The sequence below is a fragment of the Zonotrichia leucophrys genome, chromosome 4A (assembly GCF_028769735.1).
Source record: "Zonotrichia leucophrys gambelii isolate GWCS_2022_RI chromosome 4A, RI_Zleu_2.0, whole genome shotgun sequence".
NCBI lineage: Eukaryota > Metazoa > Chordata > Aves > Passeriformes > Passerellidae > Zonotrichia > Zonotrichia leucophrys.
In genome coordinates, this window is record NC_088174.1 from 15469220 (window position 1) to 15495171 (window position 25952).

At 39.2% G+C, this 25952-nt stretch overlaps 1 protein-coding gene across 3 annotated transcripts in view; it reads left to right on the forward strand.

Moving 5' to 3' along the window:
* Nucleotides 1-25952, forward strand: part of LOC135447654 (connector enhancer of kinase suppressor of ras 2-like) — a 169763-nt gene that overhangs the window by 96267 nt on the left and 47544 nt on the right. For all 3 annotated transcript variants that reach the window (XM_064712703.1, XM_064712701.1, XM_064712704.1), the window contains 6 exons: nt 3648-3707; nt 7897-7965; nt 16529-16675; nt 20583-20716; nt 21271-21476; nt 24633-24718. In XM_064712703.1, the coding sequence (XP_064568773.1) occupies nt 3648-3707; nt 7897-7965; nt 16529-16675; nt 20583-20716; nt 21271-21476; nt 24633-24718 (702 nt within the window). The remainder of the gene's footprint in view (nt 1-3647; nt 3708-7896; nt 7966-16528; nt 16676-20582; nt 20717-21270; nt 21477-24632; nt 24719-25952) is intronic.

Sequence of the window (25952 nt, forward strand, 5' to 3'; positions counted from 1 at the left end):
TCTCATAGCCTAAAAGCCCAAATAAAACCAAATTTTCTCATACAGAAGAATAAAAGAAGTTACTATCTTAAGTATTTTGAGAAGTGGAAGTTGTTTTGCAGGAAGGAAAGTAGAGGTGTTTCAATTTGGGCAAAGGACTGCAACATATAAGGCAGGAAAAAAAAATTGAGAGGGACTTTTTAATGGTATGAAATTTAAACAAAAAACTCCATCACCTTCTCAAAGCACTATCATGGCATTCATTTAAATGCATTTGTGTAACTTTGATAATTGAAATAAGATTAAAGAACCATTTTTTATGGGGCAAAAGATCAAGGGGTGTAAGAGTTCCCTGGTTGTCTGTGGCATTACAAACCTGCATCGTTGCTGTCACTGCTTCCCTGTGCAGGAATAATTGTTGACACTTAAATACACACTGCTGTCATTATATCCTGCTTAATTAGCCAGATGATTCTGCACGAAAATTTTCAAGGAAATTCCCCTGGCAACTGGATATGCTGTTTTCTGAGGAGAAGTCTCTTCAAAATGGGGTTTTAAATGGTTGATGCCTTCCCATATGTTTTCAAAGGTCAGATTTTAATTAAAAACCTTTAATTCACTTTGTCACTAGGGGACAGTGGCAGAGCTGCTCAGAAACAGCCAGGGTTCTTGATTTGATGGCTGAGAAACATTTCCCTGTTCTCTAACATAGGTCAGTGCCATTCTGCAGAGTTTAATAACTGATGTGTCAGGCATAAAGAGCAACTATTTATTTCTAAATGTTCACCAGTCTGAGCCATCTTCACAGAGGAGAATCCTTGACTCCTGCCTTATCTCGAGATAAGGGGATAAAGCCTGTTGTTCTTTTCTCTGAGATCATTGTTGGCATTCAATAATAAACCAGAGACACTGAAACCCCATTCTTGGGGAAAAAAAATGAGAGATGAATCATTTTGGAAAAGGACTCCTGTGATATTTTGCTTGTAAGGGCAGGAAACAGACCGGTAAGGGAACAGAAAGAAAGTTGGGAGCTGAGTCACTGGGATGGACGGGGCAGGTTGTGACAGGGAAGGACAGGGTGGGACAAGCCTGGTGGGACAGGAATGGACATTGCAGAGTTTGCAGAGCAGGAGGGAAGCAAACAGAGCTGGGTGCAGAGGGCAGAAGTGGAAACTGGAAGGAAAGAGGCAGGAGAACCCTTTGGGTGCCATTCCAGAAGGGTCTCTCGCATTGGCCAGACCTATGCATGTCTGGTCACTCCAAGGTGACCAAAAAATTCTCTGGATATCACTGCCTAAGCTCAACCATATGAAGTAAAAAATTAATGTAAGAACTTTCATAAAAAAAATTAATGTAAGAACTTTCATATTTTTTTACATAGAATAATCTTTCCAGCTTTCCAGGTCAAGGGGACGCTCTGCTCCTGTAATGGTCAACAAGGAACAAGCTCATTATTTTTCTTTTGGGAAAACAAGGATGAAAGCTCTGTGTAGGATAATTTGAAGGCTATGAGTCATTCACTAAAATTGTTTATTTTTAAATATATTCTTAAATTTTAATAACTAGGATGAAAGAGCAGATAACAAAATGTAGGGTAATTCTGGGCGATTAGTCAGGTTTTATGACTCTCCAATGGCATCTGTTAAGAGATAAAATTATAATTTGATTTTTTCCAAAAATACACAGAGATTAACAAGAATCTAAGAACTCTAGGAAGAAATAAGTGGTAAAATTTAGTGCAAAGTTTAGCACTCTGTCCTCTTGTGGCCCTAAAAATTTTAATCTGTTGGGTTTTTTGAGCGGGGAATGAATCTTGTCAAAGCAAGTGGGATTTTAGGGCTGGGATATTAAATTTGATATAAAAGTGTGGCTTGAAATGTGTTCCTGAGGTTGAGCAAGTGCTAAAAGAGCAGGAATGTTGTGTAATATTCTTGTGAAAAGTTCACTGTGGAAATTCAGCATAACTCACACTAGATGAGCAAAACTTCTGCTCAATTAAATAAAAAACTAAAATAAAATTGGGTTTTTAATGGAGATTCCCCATCCCATTGTCCATGGGAACCTTCAGCTTTCCAGGATCCTGTTTGTGTCCTTGAGTTGGCAAAGGGAATCTTGTCCTTTGCTGCTGAAGGGACCACAGAACAGCAAACACTGATAAATTAAACTGCTCTAAAAAGGAAATTCTGAAAGGTTCACCAGCAGCTTCTTTCTTCCAACTAATCCCACTTTGTGTAGCTGATTTCAAGACTGGCAAGGTTTAATTTGGATTTTTGGTTTTTACAAATGAAGTAGTTTGTAAAGCAGACTAATTTAAGAGAACTGAGATGGGGAATGCAATCTAAAGCAGATTTTTCTATGCAACATTGCAACCTGCCAGCAATCAGGTTTGGACAATCTTTATTTTTAAGATTTCAATACATTTAAAACTTGCTGAAATGGGATTAGTTTACATTACGGCAGAAGTTTCATTTTCCCATGAAAAATCCAGTCAGACCCAGCTAGAGGAGGTTGCTCAGGGCCTCATCCAGTCACAATTTGATCCTCTCCAAATCAGAAATTCCACAGCTTTGCCAGCCTGTTCCAGAGTTTTATTTTCCTGATGGTAAAACTGAAACAAAATTCCTTACCCAAGTTCCAACTTGTCTCTCGCTTCTCATGCTCCCACTGTGAGGAAGAGTTTGGCTCCATCCCACCTTCCAGTTTAGGCACTTGTGGAGAGCAATATCACCTAAACTTTGTAGGATTTTCAAGCTTTGGGTTTTTCTCGAGGGGTTGGGAGGTGGTGTTTGTGTGCCCACCCTGAAGATCTCCACTAGCATTCAGGAATCTGGAAATTGCTTTCTCTGAACAAAATGTTCTTGGTTATTGCTGGGGACTCTAAACTTTGGGGCTGTGACAGCACAAGGTGATGCAGAACTATTGAAAGAACAATAAATCAGCAGCACAATGCACCAATTAGATTAATTAGATTTCCAAAGTGATGGATAAGGGTGCTGAGGGAAGAGAGGGGAAGCTGTGGCCTGGCTCCTGAAGGGAGGCACAGGAGCCACTGAGCCTCCCTGGCATTGGGCTCTGAGTGTGCTCAGCTCCACAGCTCCCTGCCCTGCCTGTCCCTTTCCATCTTGTCAGTCTCTCCTTCAAGCACAATTCTTGATGGACTAATTACAAAGCTCCTGTTAGTTCACTAAGCTCATTTCCCCCATAAATTAGCAATATGAGCACTGGCTCCTGTCTTTTCTGAGTTTGGCTCTGGCTTCACATTTACTGAATCACGAACTCTTTGAAAATGGGGCATTTAAGTTTAAAAACTACTCCTGCTCATGCTTTCAGTTTCAATTCTTCTTTTATGTCACTGTAATAAAAAGAGATAATGTTAAATATTTCAAATACTGAACAGGCACAAGTTTTTATGCTGATGCTCCATATTGAACTCTGCTCACAAACTTCAGAATAAAAAGAAGCATTAAGTGTGAAAACTCTGCTATTTATAGTGGTCTTGATATAGATTTGTTAAACTTGGGTTTGCAAATGTTAATTGACCACAGCTCCTTCCAGTCTGTTCAAATGTTATGGTCCTTAGAGCAAATCTATTATTTTAATTATCATGCAAATGTTCTGTATCTGTTTCCTACAAATATTAATTACCCTTTTTGGTCTTTATTTTGCAGGGAATGTATATCAAATCAACATATGATGGACTACATGTAATCACAGGAACAACAGAAAATGTAAGATCCTTTATTTTAAAATACTTTCATCATGCTTACAATTATTTTCTGTGTATCTCCAGTGCATTTTGTAATATGTAAGCTTGCTTTAAACCAAGCCACTTTTTATTAATGTCTTTTTTCCTTTTTTAGGTATATGTATCATATTACCTTTTTAAAGACTTAGTGCCCTTGAACATAGACATAGAAAAGCCTCTGTGTTGAAATTATTAATAAGTAATGCTATAACAAAAGGAAATTCTCAAACTTCTGCCCTCAGTGATTACTCAAATACTCTTGCAAAAGTGGTTTCCTTGTACTTATATTAAGTACATACATATAAAATGTACTTTATATATATGTACAAGTACATGTATATGTATATTAAGTACATATATGGAGATATATATAAATATATATACATGTACCATATATATACAATGCATACATATATATGTAATATATACTTATATTAAGTATATTATATTTTATGTTTTCTATCATTTGTAGTAAATACACAGAAGAAAATGACAATTTTCTTTGTATTTTGTCATTTTCATTGTAGCCCCAGAGGCATTAAAAAACCTGAACTAAAATCACAGAGAGCTTTGCAGCTCAAAGATCTGTGTGAGGTTTGAGGGGGCACTTTATAAAGAGTGTGACAGGAACAACAGCTCAGCCTCTAAACATCCTCCTCGTTCCTTAACGTGCAGTTCATAATTATAAATTTGAATAATTAAATTGCCTTCAACTGCTGCCATCTAATTACTGTGACAGACTTTATAACACAGCCCTTCTGGTTCTCATCTTCCAGTCACTGCTCCCACTCAGGCTCGGGTCTGTCCAGAGCTCAGGGCTGGGCAAGTGACAGCTTTAGGTTTCACCCAGCTGATATTGGAGTTATGGATTGCTGATGCCCAAGGAGCATCACACGAGCTCTGTGAGATGTAAATCCTGCCTGGCAAGTGCCACTGCTCTGCTGGCCCATATGGGTGAGCTCCATGTGGGATATTTTAATTGATTTATATACATTTAGTGGTATTTATATGGGCTTTGTCAGTGCAAAACCATGGAAAGCCAGATGATTTGTATGTCACAATTTGGGAAGACAATTCTAATGCAAATTGAACTTGAAATTTGTTTGTTTATATTGTCACCATTGGCAGCATTTAGAAGTCTAAAAATAACTATATGTGTATCTTGGGTGCTCAAAATTATGATTTGATCCATCTTGATTATGTTGGAGAGATTATGTTCATAGATTGAATTACTCATGCTATAATTAATCCATTTTTTTACTGTAATTCTAATTCCTTTCAGAAATATAATGCAGTTTGTAGGGGAAATATTGATATATTTACAATTGAAATTCACAGGAAGAGTTACTAAATTGCCAGCCACTAGAAATAATTTCTTTTAATTTGGATTGTCAAAACTTTTTGCTTCGACACCACCAGAAGAAATTGCTTTTTTTGGTTTTGCTGGAAGTGTAATCACATGTGCAGATAAACCAGCTTCAAAGACCTTTAACTTCTGGTGTTTCAGCAAATTGATTTTTCATTCCTTTTGAAGGGATAATTGACCTCAGAGCCAGTGTTTAATTAGCTCAGCCTCATCCAAGTCAGGAAAGCAGCTGAAAAGAGAAAGAGCCAGGCCTTTGCTGTTCAGCTGAAGTTAACCATTATGGATGGAGGTGTTTCCTGCAGCTTCCTGCTCTCCTCCATGCCCCACTTAAAGCCAAGGAGTTTGTTAAAGTCACTTTGAATTCCAGGAATATTTCTGTTTCATGTTTGCTCCTGGTCTGCCAAAATTCCACAAGTTTCCAATAAAAGGAAAAAGTGGCTCTGGAGCCAGGTGGGTTTTCACATCCCCACCTGAGTGTGGGGTGAAATCCTGTTTGTTGTAGGGCAGGAGCGCTCAGGGGCTGAGGTGGGGTCTGATCTGCCAGGGCTCAGCTCAGAACTGGAGCCCAGAGTGACCAAAACCCTCTGAGAGCTCGGGCAGGTGAGGGGCTGGGAATGGAGAACCAGAGAAAAGAATGGGAATGGAGAACCAGAGAAAAATTGGGAATGGAGAACCAGAGAAAAGAATGGGAATGGAGAACCAGAGAAAAGAATGGGAATGGAGAACCAGAGAAAAGGCTGGGAATGGAGAACCAGAGAAAAGAATGGGAATGGAGAACCAGAGAAAAACTGGGAATGGAGAACCAGAGAAAAGAATGGGAATGGAGAACCAGAGAAAAGGCTGGGAATGGAAAACCAGAGAAAAACTGGGAATGGAGAACCAGAAAAAGCTGGGAATGGAAAACCAGAGGAAAGGCTGGAGGTGAAGAACCAGAGTTCAGGCTGGGAATGGAGAACCAGAGAAAAACTGAGAATGGAGAATCAGAGACAGGCTTGGAATGGAAATCCAGAGAGAAAGCTAGGAATGGAGAGCCAGAGAAAAGACTGTGAATGGAGAACCAGAGAGAGAGAAAGGCTGAGAATGGAGAACCAGCAGTGGGCAGAAGGTAAAAGTTATATTTGGAGCAGCCCAGTCAGGCTGGGAATCACCCTGTCCAGGGCTGGCTGATTGCCCTGTTGGCTGATTGTTGGGTAATCAATAATTGGGTAATCTCCTGCCCCCAGAGCCCTGCCTGGCTCTGGCAGCACAGAGCCCTTGAGGGGGATGAGTCTCTCTGGCATTTGATTCAGAAATAATTGCAGTCATTTCCCTGTCAGTGGCAATTTGGGTTTTTCTTGTATTGCCTCCTCTTCTCTTTGCTCCTTTTATTTGTTTATGTTTTACGTTTTTAATCTCCCTTCACAAGAGGAATGAGTGGGATTTTGGGCTGAAGACAGTGCAGCTGAGGAGTTCTTGCCTGCAGTGAGGTCATGACCATGAACTTCTCCACGAACATCACTTTCAGTTCAGATAAATCCTTTCTTCCTTTGTGTTTGACACGTGCCTCCTTTATTGTGTTTAACAATTTGTGTTTTAGGCTGGCTGCAGGAGCTCTCCAGGAGCTCAGCTACATTTTGGTAACAGCTTTTTCTCTGTGCAGCTCTTCAGCAGGATTAGAGCCAGGCCAACCCCTCCAGCTGCAAGGGGCTCCTTTTCTGCCTTTCTTAGGAGCCTCTTTGCTTGGCAGGGAGCTTGAACTGTTTCTGGAGGATTATTTTGCTTTAAAATTTTCAGCACTGTTTGACAAGGGGCACTCAGTCCTCTCCTCTCTCTGACCCTGCATCTCAGGAGTAAATTTCCCCCCTTGTCCAAATCTCCTGACTGAACAGCCAGCCAACTTCCACTGGGTTTATTTTCCAAGGTGGTGTCTCAGCTCTTGAATTCTTTGTGGTTTTTTCCTCCTGAATGCCAGACTGGTGTGCTCTGTGTCAGTAGAACATTCTTGTAAGCCAGGGCACAGGGCAAACAATTTACTTGAGTTTTCAGCTCTCTGAGAACTGCTGATCTCCTGAATGCCCCTGGTTTCTCTCACAGATTTAAGGTCTCACCAAAGCTTCTAAAAATTATTTGTACAACAGTAGTTGCCCCTGTTTGAGTGGTTCCTCAATGGGTTTTAATCCATTTTCATCTGCTCAGAACAAGCTGTATTTAGGATAAGGGAGTTTTTCAGCTCCAGGATTGCGAAATTATGTGAATAGTGTGTGCATAAAATCTCCTGAAGAGCAAGTCCCTTTCACCCATTTGTAAATTACCACGTTCTGTGTTCAAATGGTTCATTAGCTGTCTTGGAAGTGCTGGAGCTGGATTTGAAGGTATAAATACCCTGTGTGTGCAGAGCATCTTCAGTTCCCCTCAGCAGTGACTCTGGAGAGGACTGAGCCCTGATTTCTGCCCCACACCTGGCTGGTCCAGCCCTGTCCTGGGTGTGTTGTAACAGATTTAACTCCATGGGATGTGAATTCACCCCGGGGATTCCCAACAAGGTTGTGGCTGCTCAGCTAAACACAATGGAATAGCTCAAATGGCCACAAGCGGCAGCTGGAATTCTAGGTTGGAATGGCAAATGGAATTCTAGATTACTCCATCAAATGTTACCAGAAAAAATATTTTTCCCTATGAATATGACCAGTTACCATTATTTGACAGCAATAAGACTTCTTAAAGCACAGCTTTTTTGCCTCTTTCAGCATTCATTGTTCTAATTCCTGCTCTTTTCTTCCACCTCCACATCCTCCCTGTAAAGTGAATTTTTCTCTCTTGTCCTCAGTCTCCTGCTGACCAGTGTAAGAAAATCCATGCTGGTGATGAGGTGATCCAGGTCAACCACCAAACTGTGGTAAGTATTCTGGAAATTCTGTGCTCAGGCTTTGCAGCACAGAAAAGTAAAAAAGCTAGTGAGAAGTAAAAAAGCTGGTAAAAAGTACTAATTCTTCTTCGCTTAACTATATTATTATTATTTGTGTCTTTTTAAACATCATATTCACTGCTTATTCTTAATAAGAAAAGGCCCAAATTGAGTCCATAACCAGCCCAGAAGGATTAAGCCAAATTTACATTTTGCACAGCTGCTGTTCAACATCATACTCTTCTTATATAAGGAGATCCAAGAATATTTCCTTGAAGTTCTTAGACTTCTCATTATGCACTTGCCAGCTGGTTTAACTTCTCCTCTTGAACAGAATTTTGCATTCTGTTTAATGCAGGATCCAGATTAATAATGCAGAAGTGCTGTAACAGCCATGTATGCTGAATCTGTTGGGGGGAAGATGTAAAAATGATTAAAGTGTTGATAGAAATCTGCCAGGGTTGGGGTTTGGGCATTCTTGGATGGAGATTTATTTTTAAGACAACCATAAGCAGGTGGATGCTGAACCTCAGTATTGAAGAATGTAATTTAAATATAATTTAAATAGTTCCAGTGTTGCTGGAGAAGGGAACACTGGTATTTATTATTTCTTAGGCATGACTAGTGACAAGGACAATGGTGACTTCCTAAGAAACTCCTAATTTAGCTATTTCACTTTGTCCTGGTGAACCCCATCTCCAGACACAGCAGAGGCAAAATTAAGAAATCTCTCTTTGTCTGTCACTTGTGTGAAGTGGAAATATGAAAGTCTGGCTATTAAAATCTTATGATTAGAGAGCAAATATTTTCTCTTGAAAAGAAGTATAACTTATTCATTTACACTTTAAATGTTAATGCAACACACAGCTCTTATCTGTATTAGAGAGTTGTCATAGTTACAGGCTGAAATATGCATTAGGCTGGCTTTCTCCATCAAACACACTCTTCAAGTGACAGATCTGATTTAATCTTTACTCCCATAAGTGAAATCCCCCATTCAGCTTCTCAAGAATTGGCTTTTTTAGCAACTCTTTCCATGTCTGTTATTACAGCAGGCTCAAGGTGGTTGATACTTGTAATCCCTTTCCACCTGAGGGCACAGGACCAACAGCTGAGTCAAGAGCTATAAAAGACTTTTTTTTTCTAAAAAAATCCCCCCATAATAAATTAATTATTCATTCTGAAGTTTCTAACAAGCCAAGGAAACAGATAAATGGCACTGGTTCTTTTGGAAACTTATTCTTGCTCTGAAATGGCTGGGAAAGTCTCATTATATGTCCAGTTTGGAAAATCAGGCAGCAATAGTGAGTGTTTGCATGGTTCAGAGGTGTGTGTCCAACTCTCACCCCTCATGGAATAGGAGTTTTAATATTTTAAATATCCCTTAGATCTTCAAGTGTCACTTCTGGCACTCATTGCTGCAAACCACTCTCAGCTGTGCTCCTTCTTCCCCCCGCTTACCACGTTATCATGATCCATATTTTGCTTATAATTAGCATTATTTCCATTAGTGGACTGGAATTATTCAAAGGCAACAGCTCATTAAATTTCCACGTAATCAAAATTCTAATATTAGCACAACCAGCTCATAAAAAGGGGTGTAATCGAAAATAATGGCTGGGGGGGTCAGAGAACGTGCAGATCTCTGGTGTTCCTACAGGTTTTCCAGAGAAGATTTTATTTTCGTTATCCTAACCAAGACATTTGTTTAAGGTTGATGTTTCTGTAGCATTTTGGTACCAATATTTTATAATTTATCAAATATAAATCCTTCAACACAATGTATTCAGAATAAACTGTCCTGAAGATGATTAGAAAATGTCATTTTTCCTGCCACTGCTGGAAACACTTCCCTGGGCAGAGAAAGCATGGATCCCTTTTAGCAATTCCAATCCCATAGCTGGCTACCAGCACCATTAAATCTGATTTTGACTGAACTAGGCCAGTGTATTTTCTGGATAAATTCATATTCATTTAATGTGATCATCTGAGTTTTAAAACTTTCATTGATGTTCCCACAACCTGTAATAAATTGCTCCGGTAGTTAATTATTCTCATTGCTGGGGGGGAAAAAAGTCATTTTATTTGTAGTCTATATTTGTCTGGCACAAGCTTCCAGTCCTTTGATCTTGATGTATTTTTATCTCTTAAATTGGAGAGCAGGTTTCTCTTTTAGGTATTTTCAGGATGCAATCAAATTAGCTCATCACTCTTTTTTTTTTTTTAGTAAGGTGGATAATTTGAGCACTTCCAGTTTGTCATCCTAATGCGTGACCCTCCTCAGCATCCTGTTAGAATTCCAGCTGCAGCACTCTGCATTTCTCACAGGAGTTATGGAGCTGTCCAGGGCAAGGCTTCACTCATGGGCAGGGCAGAACTGAAGGAGTGAAAATGAGATTTCAGAGCCCGGAGCTGCTCCAGGGCAGGGTCAGGGTGGATTTCAGGAATTGTTCTCCCTGCAGAGGGTGGTTGGGCACTGAACAGATCCCCCAGGGAATGGGCACAGCTTTTCACAGTTTTACTTCATTTTTCCAAAAGCTTTTCTATGGAGTTGAGAGTTAAAAAGTGTTCAGGAGGTATTAAAGGAGAGCTGCTTCCAAATGATGTAATGCAACAACTGAAAAAGGGAGAAATAAAAGCTTTTCCACGTGGAATCTGGTCTAACCAAGGAACACTCTGTAATACAATTACAAAGATCAAAGAAAAAATAATAGTACTTTAAGCAAGAAATTAATTAAAGCAGGCAATTCACCACTGGCTGTTAAGATCATTTAATCATTATCCAATTTCCTTATTTGCTTTTCTGCTTTTTCTTGCTTATAAGATTTTAATAAAACAGTGTAAGAAACTTTAAGAATAAGTTATATATTCTAAATTACTGCCACCCTAACTCTTATTTTTCCCTAAAATCCAACAACAGGCACCAATTCTGCCAGTGCCTTGTAGATTTTACTTTCTCTCCTATAAAATTATACAGAAGTACTAAAGATGCCACTGTAGCACTTCTTTGTTTGCAAAATTAACAATTACTTTTTAGGAGATTTTTGCTGCTTAGTTGTAATAGTAGATTTTATATTGTAATCATTTCTCAGCATAAACTTATGAAAATTAAATTGTGTTAATTTTCCTTTTTAGATAGTTTTTCAGACAAATGAAAAAATTGAAGTTCAAATAAATATTGAATCATCTGCCTGACCACCTGTAAAATATTTTGTCTCTTTCTGGATAGAGAAGTGATTTGTAAACAAGGGAAAACTGAATTTCTCTGTCTTCTATTCTTTGTATTTTTATATTTTTTTGGTGAGGGTTAGGATTTGAAGGTGATTTCATAGGACAGAGAGCAATAAGAAGGCTTTTGGTAATTCCTGTTGAAAGCTCGATGTTACTCAGGAGCACCTGGCAGGACTCCAGGAGTCAGAATGTTGTAATTAATCCCAAACCAACTGAGCACCACGGAGCTGATGTGACTGAAAATGGCAAAGATGAACTTGGAATTAATCAGGAACAGGTTTCCAGGAGAAACTGAGTTTGGATACCATTGTCTTGACATTAGTAAGATCTTGTCTGAAATAGTGTGTGATCTCCAGGTCGTTCACAGCTATCAGAGGTGTTCACTTAGATAGGAGCATTAAAAAAATGTAATGAGTAAAAAGGAAAATGTGTCATCTGTCTCAAAGGAAGAGGAATTATTTAAGGATTTCAGTTTGGTTAACTCAGCCAGCTGGGGCAGAGACAGAATTCCTCTTTCTCCACAGACAGAGGCAATAAAGACCAGAAAGAGAAACAAATCCTCAAGGCATAAAACACTGCTGTGCCAGAGCCAGAGGCCACAGAAATATCTGTAATAAATCTGTTGTGCTACTTGTTTCTTATATTCTCTTGAAGCAGCTGCAGGTTTTAACTGAAGGAGTTGCATTTTCACACTCGAGGTTGTTCTTTGGAAGGATGGACCCTGTGATTTCAAGGGCATAGAAGAAGGATGGGGACAGATTTTTAGTAGGGTCTGTTGTAGAGGGGCAATGACTTTATACTGAAAGGGGGAGATTTGGATATAAAGAAGGATTTTTTTGCAGTGAAACACAGGCACAGGGTGCCCAGAAAAGCTGTGGCTGCCCCATCCCTGGAAGTGTCCAAGGCCAGGTTGGACAGGGCTCTGAGCCACCCACTTGAGAATGTCCTTAAAATGTCCCTTCAAACCCCAAATATACTTTGATTCCAAGTACATGCTCAGCAGCCTAATGCCCTTTCATACTCTTCACTGTCAAATTACATGCTTGAAATTAAGTGTGTCAAGAGCCTGGCACAATGAAATCATTTCAGCACTAATTTATTTGTGTGAAGACAGTCATTGAATTAATACCCTCGGTGTCTGTTTGCTGAATTGTAAATATGAGTCCTAATGAGAGCTCATTTTAGGTGGAGGTAATTCTGTAAATGCAGAGCCAGGTCACACCATCTGTGTTTCAGCACACTCTGGGTTGGGAAATGCGAGCAGGGGGAAAAAAAAAGGACAAAAGCTGTCATGAGAATTTGAACTTCTTCCCCAAAAGATGTCCTTCTGTTTCCAAACAAAGTGCCACATGTCACTTCTTCTCCAGACCCAGCCTTTCAGAAGGGCTCAGCAAAGCCTCTCTTCCAGCAGTAGATCTTGCTCCTTCTTGGATTCTTGCTGTGTTTCTCCGTTGGTTAATGAAAATAACTCTGTAAGATAATGGGAGAACATTTGGTTTTAAATCATCAATTCTTGTTAGGAGCAGCTCGAATATTAATGAGAGTGAATCAGCTACAGGTGTTAATGACGAGCTTCCCCTTCAGTGACAGAAAAGTCTTATGATCTTCCAGCACATTTTTGTCTAATAATAATTTCTGATTTCCATCTTAATCAAACCAGCTCTCTTGATTAATTCCCTAATGAGGCAAAGTGAATTACTTAAAATATGAAAAGCTGATAGTCTGCTTCCTTAAAAAAAGTTGGGTTTACACCAGCTGGGTTTTTTTTTTTTTAATGCAAATATGAAGAGAGGTCAAACTTTGCAGGTTCAAGTAAATATACAGATGGCTTTGCTTATGTATTTGAAGAGTCATGAGGGGAAACATCTGTCCTGGTTCCTGTGAGGGGTTAGTGCAGTCAGAGCAGAATTAGTTGTTTTCAGGTGCTGTGCAATATAGTAGGATATAAATATTTAGAAAATATTTGGCACAACTGATTTCCAGACCAAATGCCTGAAAAGGGAGCTTTTAAATTCCTGTTAGTTATTGCTCTGTGTCTCCCTACCCCAGGTGATGCAGTGAGCAGAGCAGGCACAAATCCCCCAGGCAAATTCAGGTGTAGCCTCCCTTCCTGCTGTGAGGGACACTCAGTATTTCTGTATTTAAACTTTTATTACTCTGTATTAAAACTTTTCCATTTTCCAGAGTCCTGACAGGGTTTGGTAAGGCAGTGAAGGAACTGGGGAGCCCATTCCTGCCTTGTCCCCAGAAGTTTCAGGGAAAGCAGAGAAAGGAGCAGATCTCTGTCCCCTGCGCATGCCCAGCTCCACCATCTGAGCTAATTTTTATTTTTGAATTCCTACTATAATAAATAGGTACAATGTGTTTGGAAGCAATTGGCAGGGAGGTGAATAACTGCTCTGGAGGCCCAGACCTCTGGAATCCTCTGATAAACACCACCCTGTTCCACAGTTCAGCTGTTTTCTCAATTCCTTTCATAGACAAATATATCATGCACTTCATGCCTCTGCAGACACCCAAAAATGCACTGATTTTTTTATAATTTTTGTGTCCATCTGTAGCATTAGGAACTTTTTGTATAAATTTTTCTACAGTGAGTCATCCCCAGGCAGGTAGGCTTCCTTTTGAAAAGGGAGAAAAGCATGAGCAGAGTTGGGATTTATAACAATGCTGAAATCCCTGCTGCTGGGAGGATGCTTTCCAAATCCCATTCATGCAAATCCAGATCTTCTGAATGAGAAGGAGCAAAGTCATTATGAGGAGAGTCTAAAGAAGTTATTGGAGAACTAAAAATCACTGCTTAGCTGTTAATGAAAATGGGTTATGCTTTTCATGTTTTTCTCAACATATTAGTTAAGGAGTCCCAGCTACAAAATTATCAGGTTTGGGTCTACAAAATTACCTCAGCATTGTGGAATTTCCTGGTAAAGGAATTTATTGTTTTAGCAATTAATACTTTTGGAACTAATTTTTTAAAAGTTGCTGTATTCTTAATTTTCCACCATATAGTTTCTATGAGAAAACTAACAAATACTTTAATACAGACAGGAGGCCACAGGTTTCTTTTGTCTGATTTTGTTTTTCAACACTGAGGATGTAAAAACAAAACTTAATGATTGTGGCAATCTTAATCGTAAACTATGAAAATTTCAAACATCTGTCTCTGACCATTTTGAGTGAATTCTTTTGCATTCTTCTGTGTTTCTGCCATCTTTAGCATCTAAATTAGCATCCATTTTAATTTATGGAGGAAAATAAAAAGTATCACATTGGTCTTTTATTTCCTCAATGTTCTAATGTTCCTTGCTGAAATATCTTTACCCATTTGGTAGAATTCAGTTTTGACTGTATGTTCTAAAAATCTTAAAGGAGCAAAATACCTTTGTGAAAAATGCTTCTTATCAGAGCTAGAAATCAGTAATTGCTTTAAAGACTGATTCTTTAGGAGTAAATGTCAAAATCTGACTCAAGGACTGGTTTTCAACCAAGATTTTTAATCCACTGTAATGACTTCTCTTTTTTCAAAGCTATTTTTAGCAATACAATTTATAATAAGTTGTCCAAATTCCTGAGAGCATTTTATCATTGCCCAGTAGTAATGAGTGCAGACGGTGCTCTGATAGATCTTGGTATTTAATGGTTTTGTCATTAAGGTTCTCATTGGAATAATTTATCCTTCACTTAATTATTTATCATTCTTTTCTAAAAGGAGCCCATGGAACTCTAAGGATTTCGGCAATCTGAAAATTACATCAATCTATAAAAATCAGGGAGAGTTCCACTTCATTTCTGTAATTGAGTAAAAGAAAAAAAAATATATGGGCCCTGTGCTTTTATAAACACAGCCCAAACTGGAGGAGTTTTTTGGGATGCAAGTTGCCATCCTTGCATTTGTCTGGATGTGCCCTATTTACAATTGCTGCTGTTGTCTGGTTTCCTGTGGCCAGTGCATTTTTAGAAAGTTTTCAATAGAACAGCAGCATTAAAAATAGAACAGAACTTTTAAAAGCTTTTAAAAATCCTTTTTGGAATTCCAACACATCTTGCAGTTCTGTCCCAGGGGGATGCTCACAGTGGGATCCTGGCTTTGGCCCTCTGTGGAGGCAGCTTGGAACCTGACAGTCATATCCCAAATTCTCTCCAGCTCTTAGGAAAGGATTTTAGTTCCAATCTCTTGGAGGTTGTTTTCTATTTTCCCTTCACCTTTTTGTAATCAGATATTATCTTCCTCTAAGAGGAAGTCATTACAAACTCCACCTGATATAACAAGGGGGTGAACGCAGATGTTCTGTGCCTGAGCACCTAAATAATTTATTGTCCTGCTTTTTAATAGCAGTGGGAATTCACTCTCTGGTCAGATGATAAACTATGATTAAAATGTTATTGGTGAACCCTGGCAGGTCTAACATGGCCAGTATAAAAATATTTAGTGCTTGCATGTGTTGGTGCTGTTCTGGGATTCACTGAACTTTCCATTCTCACAGGTTCATGTCAGGGCTGGTGCAGCTGCTTGGGAAGGTTGTCTGGGAATTGTGTGGACACAGCATCCCAATTCCTGCAGTGCAGCTCTGTCAGATTTGTGGCAGTCACAGCATTTATGGCAGGTCTTTACCATGGCCATGAACTACTGCTCTAAAATCTGCTCTGAGTGGGACAGAAAAGGCAGGGGCAAGAGAAAAGCCCTAAAAATAAATTTTCTTGCTTTGCGCATAAATAATTCATAATAATATAATAATTCAAAATTCCTATTTAAATAATCAAGAAATGTCTCTAAGTTTTGGGTTTTTTTTTTTTTTTCTGAGTGGCACATCCTTACAGTACCAGTGATTTCCTTTGTTATGGCTCTGTTTGCAATTTACAGTAACTTGGAGGCTCAGCTGTGCCCAGGGCTGTACAGATAAACCAATAAATGATCATTTATCTCCAGGCAGGGGCTTGCAGCTCTCACATACATGCTGCATTTGTTGTTCCAGCACAGTCTGGCTCCCTCCTCAGCACTCCCTGTTAAAACTCAGAGCTCAGACTGAAATGATTTCATGACTTTAGACCTCACCTTCTGATTTAAAATTTTCCATGATCTCACAAGTTATTGAAAGGGTGACAGTGTTCACTTCTGCCTTATTTTGTTCAGGAACATGACTAAAGAAAAGAAAGATAAAAATCCAGCTGCAGCAGCATGATTTGAGTGCAACAGGGTTTATAAAAACCGCTTGTGTTTGCAAGGAGCAGGCTGTAATAGACCTTGCTGGTTAACAGAACATTTCCTTCACATTTCAACTTAAATGGAAAGCTTTCAAAATTCAATTATGGACTTTTTCCTTAGGTTGGCTGGCAGTTAAAGAACCTAGTAAATGCACTGTGGGAAGACCCAAATGGAGTGATTTTAACCTTGAAAAAACGTCCTCAGAATACCCTGGTTTCTGCTCCTGCCCTTCTGAAGAATGTCAGGTGGAAGCCTCTGGCCCTGCAGGTAAGTGGTGCTGCAATGTCATGGTAAATCCTTTATTCAAGAGGAAACACTGCAATTTTACCTTCCAGTGAAGAGAACAGGAGCCGTCCCAAACTCCTCTGAAGCACAGTGCTGGGATAAACAAGTGTGGCAATGCTCAGGTTGTTTTCTCCATGTTTTGGTGACTCTGGGAGCCGCAGGAATTCAGAAAGGAAAGAACATTTACAGAAAGTTTTATGAAGAACAAAGTTCAGTGGCAGCTCTGCCTGGCAGAGGCAGCAGTGCCTCCCTATTTCCATTATTTCACAGTCTGTCACCTACTTGTTTGTGATCAAGTGTGTCAGATCCATTAAATTCCAGGAGAACCCTGCTCCTGTTGCACATCTCTCGTGCAGGTGGAGTTTTTGGCAGCAGGGATGACAAAACCTCTGCTATTTTCTGTGTACTCACTCCTTGAAAACCTGCAGATGCAAAAAAATAAAAGACAATTGTGAACATCAGAGCTGCTTCTTCCTACAGCAGGAAAATCTGTACTCAAAATGTCGTTTTTAAAGGAAAGGTTTGCCAGTAAGTCAGTAACTGTTGATGGTTGTCTTTAATGCCTTTTAACATCTTGTAAGAAGTTGATGCGCTTCCATCATGTGGAAGCTTCTCAGAGCTGTTTTATTTGGTTCACATGATACATGAATGTGTTTCTGAATGATTTTTAAATTAATGAAACAAAAAAAAAACCCTTCAAGCTTATCCAGGCAGATTTCCTCCCTGCCTGGCATTTTCTAACTCTTTCATTTCTCAGAGTTCCTGAATCCTGCACAGTGGCTTCACTGAAGGAGTTTGTGCAATCCTTGCAGCCCAGGAATGCTGGCAGTGGGATTTAGGGCCACCTTTCCTTCTCTGTGCCTGCCCTGGGGGAGAGGAACGGGGCCCTGGGACCCCCAGAGGGGATTTTTCTGTCACAACACTGCAGGAATAACATCCTTTGCTCTGGCAAGATGCTCACGTATCTGCTTGTGAACTTCAGATGGAGCCTCCAGGGGCAGCAAAATGGAAATTGCAATTGCACAGGGCTTCCAGAGAGATCCTCTCTTTAGATTTCTACGTTATATACATTTATATTTGTGCATTAAAGAATCATAATTCGGGGGCAGCTCTGGATGTGAGGCTGTGGCACAGTGAGCAGTGTGTGCTGTACACACTGCATGCATGGATTTGCCATCAAAAATGCAACTTTTGTTGTGGTAGCCAGAGAATTGAAAGTGCACCAAGCTGCTTTTGTTGAATTATCAGCAGTTCTGGTTTTGTGATGTCTCCTCTTCTGATGAGCCCCTGAGGAGCAAAGGGTGCTTGGAGCGTCTCCCTACTGGGGTATATTCCTTATTTATCAGAGAATAGTGGGGTGATGCATTTAAATAAAAATATAAACCTCTTTGGAAAACAAAACCAGCCCTGCCAGTGTTACTTCTTAAGAGTAGATTCTGTTATGAGGCATGGAAAACCAGTTTTAGATCTTTTATTCTTCCTGCCGCAGAGACAAGCTCGAGTGTGAGGAGCTGGATCCGTGTCAGGGCGCAGGTCTGGGTTTGCCTGCTTCCCGCAGCTCTCACCTGGATCTGGTGTTATTTATTATTGTCAGTAATGACTTGGAAGCAGCCTGATTAAATTTCAAGATGCCTCTGAAGCCTGTGCTTCCTGGACAGCTGACACAACAGCTTGTTGCTGCTGGAAGCAGTGAGCTCACTTCCCTCTCCTGTTGGCTGCACTGCCCTCACCTTTCCGTGACTTTGGCATTTTTCAGACTCTAGAGCTGTGGAATTGTAGGAGAATTTCTGGGTTTTGTTGTTCTGGAGTTTCTGCTGCTCATGGATTAAATGGGATCCTGCAGGACAGGCTGTGGGATAGCAGAGAACACAGCTCAGACAGGAGGGTTCGCAGCGAGGGAAGAGCAGGACAGGGAACGGCCAAACAGCCCCAAACTGCAGGAAAACACCCCAGAGAAAGCAGATTGAGAGGGAAACAGCTCAGCAAAAGTCAGACTGTCACCAAAGAGGGATAACAGACATGGGTGTGCTGTATTTCATGGCATGTTCCAGCTCCTGATCCATGCATCTCTCTGCACGTGCTGTTTTCATGGTGTGCCCCATAGATCGATTCCTGTGTCCACATGTGGAGCAATTTATCCATTCTGATTTAAAATAGAATGGAAATCATTCCATTTTCTGGAAATCAATTTGCTGCTGTTAAAAAACCCCAAAACAAGTAAAACAAAAGCAGTACATAATTAGGGAAGGCAAAAAGGAAATAGGGTTTAAGAAGTTGAAATCATATTTGTTACCTCAGGTTGGTGCGCAGCAGGAAGTTTTAAATAAAAGTTGTCATGTTCTCTATTGTTGCTTAAGGCACTTAAAGAGGTTATTAATATTTTTTCTGCAATAATTAAGTTTAAAATTATACCACATAGGTAATTTATGAATTATTGATGATACAGAATCTCTGAGGCCTTGTAAAATTTATTACTTGGCCTTGTTGTCGTATTCTTTCGCTTTGGAGGGTTTTCCTTGATGCTGAATTACAACAGCAGAGTTTCCATTTGTCAGTTCTGTGCTCTTTTATCTTTCTGTGAGATTTGTGACACCATTTTTTTGCCCTTTTGTCTCTGGCTGACATTATGTGATAGTGGAAGATTATTTGAATTTTAAACTCCCTAATTATTTTCCCACTCAGGACAAAATGTTTTTTGCTTTTTTTTTTTTTAATTGGCAATGGCAAATAGGGCTCTGCACCCTACAACTTCACTCAAATAAAATATAATATATATTGTATTTTTTTCTTTTTATTTGGAGAACTTTTCAAATTGGAATAATCCTTCTGTCACAACTAATTGATCCAGAACAATTACACCATTTATTATTTATTTTATCAACAAGCATAGAGAATTAATATAATTTTGATCTCTTTGTAGAATGAGAATCTTATAAAAACCATCATTTTTTGGTATTTAGGACTGGTTTTACTTTTTGAACCACATAAAAATATTTCAGTGTTTACCTCTGGAGGACAGAAAACATTTTACTTAGAAAAAGATCAGTGTTTATACCTTTCATCCAAGTTTTGAGTCACTGGCTTTTCCTTCCACCTGTAGAAAACTGGTTCTATCTATTTAAACATAACTTTTATAAATAAAAATATTTCCTATTTCTTGAGTATCAACACAGACTGAACCTTGGTTGAAAAATATTCTTTGTTTATATCTCTGTATCCTGCCCAGCATATTTGGTTATCATCCTTCTAGTCCTTGCAGACCATTGGCTTGAGCTTCTCTGTGACATCTGAATCAAACAACTGTGTTCAATGCCATGTGAAAGTTTAAAAAGTAAAAATCTTAAAAGACATTCATTTATTGTTTAGATTAATTTCTATTTCTTTGCTATTTACTGTAGAACACACATTTGTATCATCATGGCTATAAAGCCAAAGGACAATGAATTCTGCTCTCTTAAAAAATCAAGATGTTCTGTCCTTGCTAACAATAAATCTTCCACTGAAACCAACACAATCATTTCATTCAGTGCAAGTATTCCAGAGCTCTGTAATTAACTTCTGTATTAATGGCATTTAATACAGTGTGTCCTTTCTCCTCAGATAATTGATTTTCTGCATTGATTAAAGATCATATTTTGATTGAGTTTCAGATTTTCCCTTGAGGTGGCTTTCAAATTAATTTAATGGTCGTTTATCAGTTTCTTTCATAACTTTCTTGAAGTCTAGAGTTTCACTGGACACCTTTTTTGGAAGAAACTCCAGAAATTAAAAAAATGGCTAATCCAATAAAAGAGGTCAAAACTCCTAAAATTATGCACACTGATTTTGTTGTTTCTTGTAGCACAGAAAACATTAATTTATTCTTCATGTCCCTTTTTGATTTTTGCAGCCTGTGATTCCAACCAGCCCCACGAGCAGCTCTACAACCCCAACAAGTACCATGGGCATGCCCTCAAAAATGGACAACTCTGCACTCCAGGATGTTTTCATTCTCTCCCCTATGTCAGGACTTTATGGCCCCAGGTATTTATGTCCTAAGGAATCTGAGGTTTTGAAAAAATAAAATTTTACACGTTGATTTCATTAGATTTATAAAACAAAACCAAAATGAACAGACCCATCATCAAGGTAAATAATTAAGAAAATTAAGAGCTAAAAATACATTAAGCACCATATTATTGTTTTGAGTGACTTAATTTTCACTTAGCTGAGAAAATGTGGGTTTGTTCCTAAATCAAGAAAGTATTTAAAGAAGTCTTTAAACAGTTGGTTTGATTTACTTTTATGTGTCTGCTTCTATCTTATTCTGGAGCATTTCTGCAAGGGAAACCCTTGTCTGCTCATATTAAAACAATTCCTGATGTTCCCCTTCAGATCCTACAAAACTCCTGAATGTTTATCTCACAATTAAAGTGGCACCTAATGATGATTTTGTTAATTTACATTTGTTGAATTGCCTCACTTACAAAGTGAACATTTCAATTGCAAGACTTTTTATTTGTAGCATTTGGGAGAGGCAGTTGCACGCTGGAAGCTTCCCTTAAATGGTTCATTTCCCCATCATCTTCTGTTTTTAGGGATGAAATTGGAATCATGTCCTGTGACGACATCAGCAAGTTTGGAAAGCCTGGGATGAAGGGCTCAGAGTCTCCAAACTATTTCCTGGAGCACGAGAGTGGGAAATTCTACACGCTGATCGAGGGGGAAGGACACCCCGGGGGCTCCGAGTACGAGAGGAGCAGAGCCCCAGGCGTGAGGAGAAGGGAGAAAACCCCAACCCATGGTAGGCTGCACTTCCCACCCTCCTCCTGCTTTGCAGACTCTGCTCTGAACTCTGCAACACCCCCAAAATCTGCCATTCTTATCACACCTGCTGGCTCTGAACAACAAACAGAATTTCACATGAAGGAATAATTAGAAATATCACACACTAACATTCCTGGTCAGAAGTTATTTATACAGTTATTTTGCAGTTCATTCTGGAACGTTGAATGGTAATTAAATTCATATTATTTGAATAGCCAGCATCTTTATTTACTCAATTTCCCCATCCAAACTCCTGGAGATTATTCCACTTGCAATATTCTGGGCTGTTAAACTTCAGTGAAGGAAATGCCTTGTGGTGTGAAAGTGTCTGTAAGATGGAAGGCCCTCCAAAATTCAGCACTGCATTAAATGCATGAGGAGTAGCCTACAATGCACTCATTACAGCTAGAACTGTATTTCAAAATCTTAGCATGAGGATGTCTAAATATATAAAATGCTAATAAACAATGATTAACTCTGGTTTTCCATAGAAATCCAGTGTGTACACAAAGCCCTGTTGAGTGGACAGGTGTACAATCACGTGTGCTTGTGTACAAGTGTATGGATCTATATTTATGGATCTATATAAAAAGTGTTGTTGAAAATTAACAGATACATTTTTTTGCTTCTCTGTTTAAACTGAACTGCTTGGTATTTAATGAATTTGAGGAAAATACTGCTGAAACACAGCAGTGTATGGGCTGTGCATTTTCAGTTGCTTTATTTTCAAGGCACTAGGACAGTCTTGTAAAGCTTACAAATTTCAGATAGGAGATTTCTTTTGAAAACAGGAATTATGTCTGATTTGGAAAATGGCATTATTTCTGTACCTCAGAGAAAGCAAAGACCATGGTGTTCTCTGTGGGTAGCTGCTATCTTTTGAGATCTATATGGATATTTATTTATATATGGTGAGCCATCCGTAAGTCCTTTATTCCCCTACTCTGAGATCTTTTATTTCTCTCATTTTTAAAAAGCCCCAACAACTCCCTAAGTTTTTGTCTTTGAAATTTAGGGAAGGGGAAGCCTCTGAGAAGCTCAGGAAAATGTGCCAGTGAAGAACAGAGGCACTAAAATCCTGCTGCAGTTCAGGGGAGAGAGAGAGTCCCCGGAGAGGTTCTGGTGGAAGATCCAACAGCGGCTGAAAGGGAGCACAGTGGGGGAAAAAGAAAATTCCTAAAGCCCTGCAGTCCCTGATTCTGCTGCTCAGTCTGGTGTGGGGTTTGCTACCAGGGATGTTCTGAAATGCAGCTTCTCTGCCTCCTGCTCCCAGTATTTATCTTGTGTTTAGCAGTTACGCAGAACTTCCCTCCTGCTGCTGTAATTTGCTGATTGCAGCTGGATTTCTGGTAAAAGTGGCAAGTAAAATGGACTTGATGGTGTGTGTGTGCACACAGAACCTTTTTAGGGGAGAAAATCTTAATAAATCTTGGTTATAGGCAGGGTATTTTTAGTAACTGCTTCAGTCATCTGCTTGATGCTTGGAAGAGCTGTGATGCTGAGGAACAGGATTCCATCCTGGGACCAGTAATGTTCACTCTTTATCTCCTTGGGAAGTGACATCATTTTAAAACAGAATTAGAATGAAAGATAAGGAGAAATCTTAACTGTGATTAAAATTGGAGCCAGATGGGTGTATTTGCCTTGCTTTCATAAATTCTTCCTGCATGGTGACTTAAAATACTGGGTTCCCTGCCTGAACCCAAGAGTACACAAGATTTTTTTTGTCTATGATGGACAATTCTGATTGAAATCCAGAAGGAATTTGGTTTTAAAGTCTCTGAAATATGCCTTTCTCTCAAATATGACTGCTACACCAGATTTTTTTTTAAATACAGATTTAATTAATCTGTTGATTACCAGACATGCAAATGAAGTTCTACTGTAGTGGAAGGTTTTGTACTGTCTGACGGAGAAGTGACATCCATCACCACAGTGACAATGTGTCTTTCAGTAAAAAGACAGGATTTATGGCAGCTCCAGCAAACTGAAGCTGGAACCACAGAGCCATGAGCAAAGAAATGAAAATAAAACTTCTGAAGCCTTTCATGGCCAAGCAGCCACTTTCATTATTGCCTGGGCTGACACAAACTACTGCTCCAAAATTCCAGCCTTGGACCTAGCAGGGTTCCAGCCATTATTAGAAATCAGTCTCCTGTGCAGGTGGATGGATACTCAGGCAGGTGATGGGTATTGACAGTACATGCAAAATACAAGAAGATAAATAATAAATCCATTTTTCCAATGTATTTATGAAAATTAAGCTTGTTTTTAGCAACGTTGCAATGCATTTTTTGCTCTACTTAACATTATTCTCTGTAATTTTCCTGACTCTAAAATGCTCTGGTCTAAACAGCTCTTGTGGCAATGCATTTCAAACCTCTTCCATTTATGTGTTAGAGGCAAAAACATCATAAATATATTTTTTTCTTTCATTTTATTCTGGTATCCTTGTACACAACAATTTTTTGCTTCTCAGAAAAATATCCAAGCTGCAATGTCAAAGCAATTTATAGGTTACTTTTCATTGGGAAAGGAGTTGGAAGTGAAATAAGCAGTTTACAAAATCACTTGTTCATTTGCCTTGTGTGATTCCTGTCCTGAATTTCTATTTCTGATGTCTGTTGTGCTGTGGTATCTGTATTTGTGTATAAATCATTTCAGAGCTTCAGATCCTTCCTTTCTTTACAGAAAAACTGCTCAGTTTGGTTATGTTGATCTTCACTTGAATTTATTCCCAGATCAGGGGGGTTTCTGTTTCCCTGACAGATCTGTGCTGTTGCAACTGTATTAATTCTCTCTCTGCTTTTCCTACAGCTTTTTCCACTTAAAATCTTTTTCTCTCTTTATTCCCAACACCTGTTTAATGAGCGAGGAAGTTCATACAGAGCAGAGTTTTCGAATAAATTTGTAATCTGCTTTACATTTACAAGGAATTTCACCAGAGCTGGTGGTGCCTCCCTTGAGGTGGGGGTGATGAAGAGGAGGCTCTGGGATGTCCCACTGATCCTGAAGGCCACAGCTCTGAGGGGTTGTGTCACACCTGGAATTTATTTAATTTACACTACTGACCCCACAGCCTGCCATTCCTCACCTTCCAAAATTCCATTGGTTTTCCTTTCCTTGTTTGCAGGAGATTTGAGGCCAGTCTCGATGCCCACTGAGTACAGCTGGATTGGGGAGCCCAAAGAACAGAACATGTACAAGAGGGGAAGCAGAGGTGAGTATTTTCTTTTCTCTCCTCTTCTCCAAGATGTTTTTCCTTTGTTGCTTAAGGAGCATCACAGGGGAAAAAAAATCTTCTATTTTCTTTTTTTTTTTAATTTTTTTTAGTGTCACAGAAGATCTAAACCAGCCTGTTTAGTGTCTGTGCTCTTCTGTTTCTATTTCTGAAAATTAAAAATTTGTATTAGTAGGAGGAATTTAATTCTAGTATAAAGAAACATAAACATCAAGGGGAAAAGTACTTTGAAGGCTCAGATATGTGTTAAAAGCAATCAGTTCCAAATCTGCACAGCTCTAGAAAACAGTAAGTGATGTTACAGATGTAAAGTAGCATCCTCTGAGAACATTTTGATCAGTATGAATTAAAATTTGGAACAGGAATCAGCAACTGTACTGTCAGTGTTCAGACCAGCAGTTCTAAAAACAAAAACTTCATTGATCCCAGTGGGAATTATGAACTTTGCAAGAAAGAAAAGTGATGGCACAGGTTTTTTTTTTCCTTTATTTCCTCTGGCAAAAAGAAAACATACAATTCAAAAGAATATTCTTCAAATATACAACCATATTTATTGTGACACTGACTCTTGAAGATCCTTGAATACTATTTTTTAGAATCTTTTAGGCATGGTCTGGAAGCTGAGAGGAGTTCAACTTGACTCCTAAAAATGTGACAAAAAATGAATGATATTCTTGAATATCAATACAGGATTTTAAACTACTTTTTTTTTCAGTAAACTTCCTTTCCAAAAGAAAATAAATTTCATTTAAGGCACAAACCTTTTCTGATTTATTCCAAATCTGTTGATGTGTGTTTAGCTCATATTTCACTGCTGCAGACAGTAACAGACTTGTTGCCTGGCCAGCTCCCATTTTGAAACTGTGCCCAAGTTTGCTGCACATCTCCTCAAAACCGTTATTCCAGCTTGTCAGATTCCTTGAAATTACAATCCTGGAGTCTGGAATGGTCCCAGAGATGCTCCCTGCATGATACAAGCCAGAAATATTTTCTGTGTCTGCTCCCTTTCACCAGCCATGGTGAAATGTGGGATGGAGCGCAGGGAGAGCCCTCACAATTCCCTGGACACTCCCAGGATTTTCCCAGTTTAACAGGAGCCAGGGATGTCTCTGCCCAGCCAAAAATGGTTCTCTGTGCCATTCACATTCTCTGGGAAAATCCCTTCACCCAGGATTTTTCTCCTGGGAAGCTGAGAGGCCTCAGAGAAAAAGG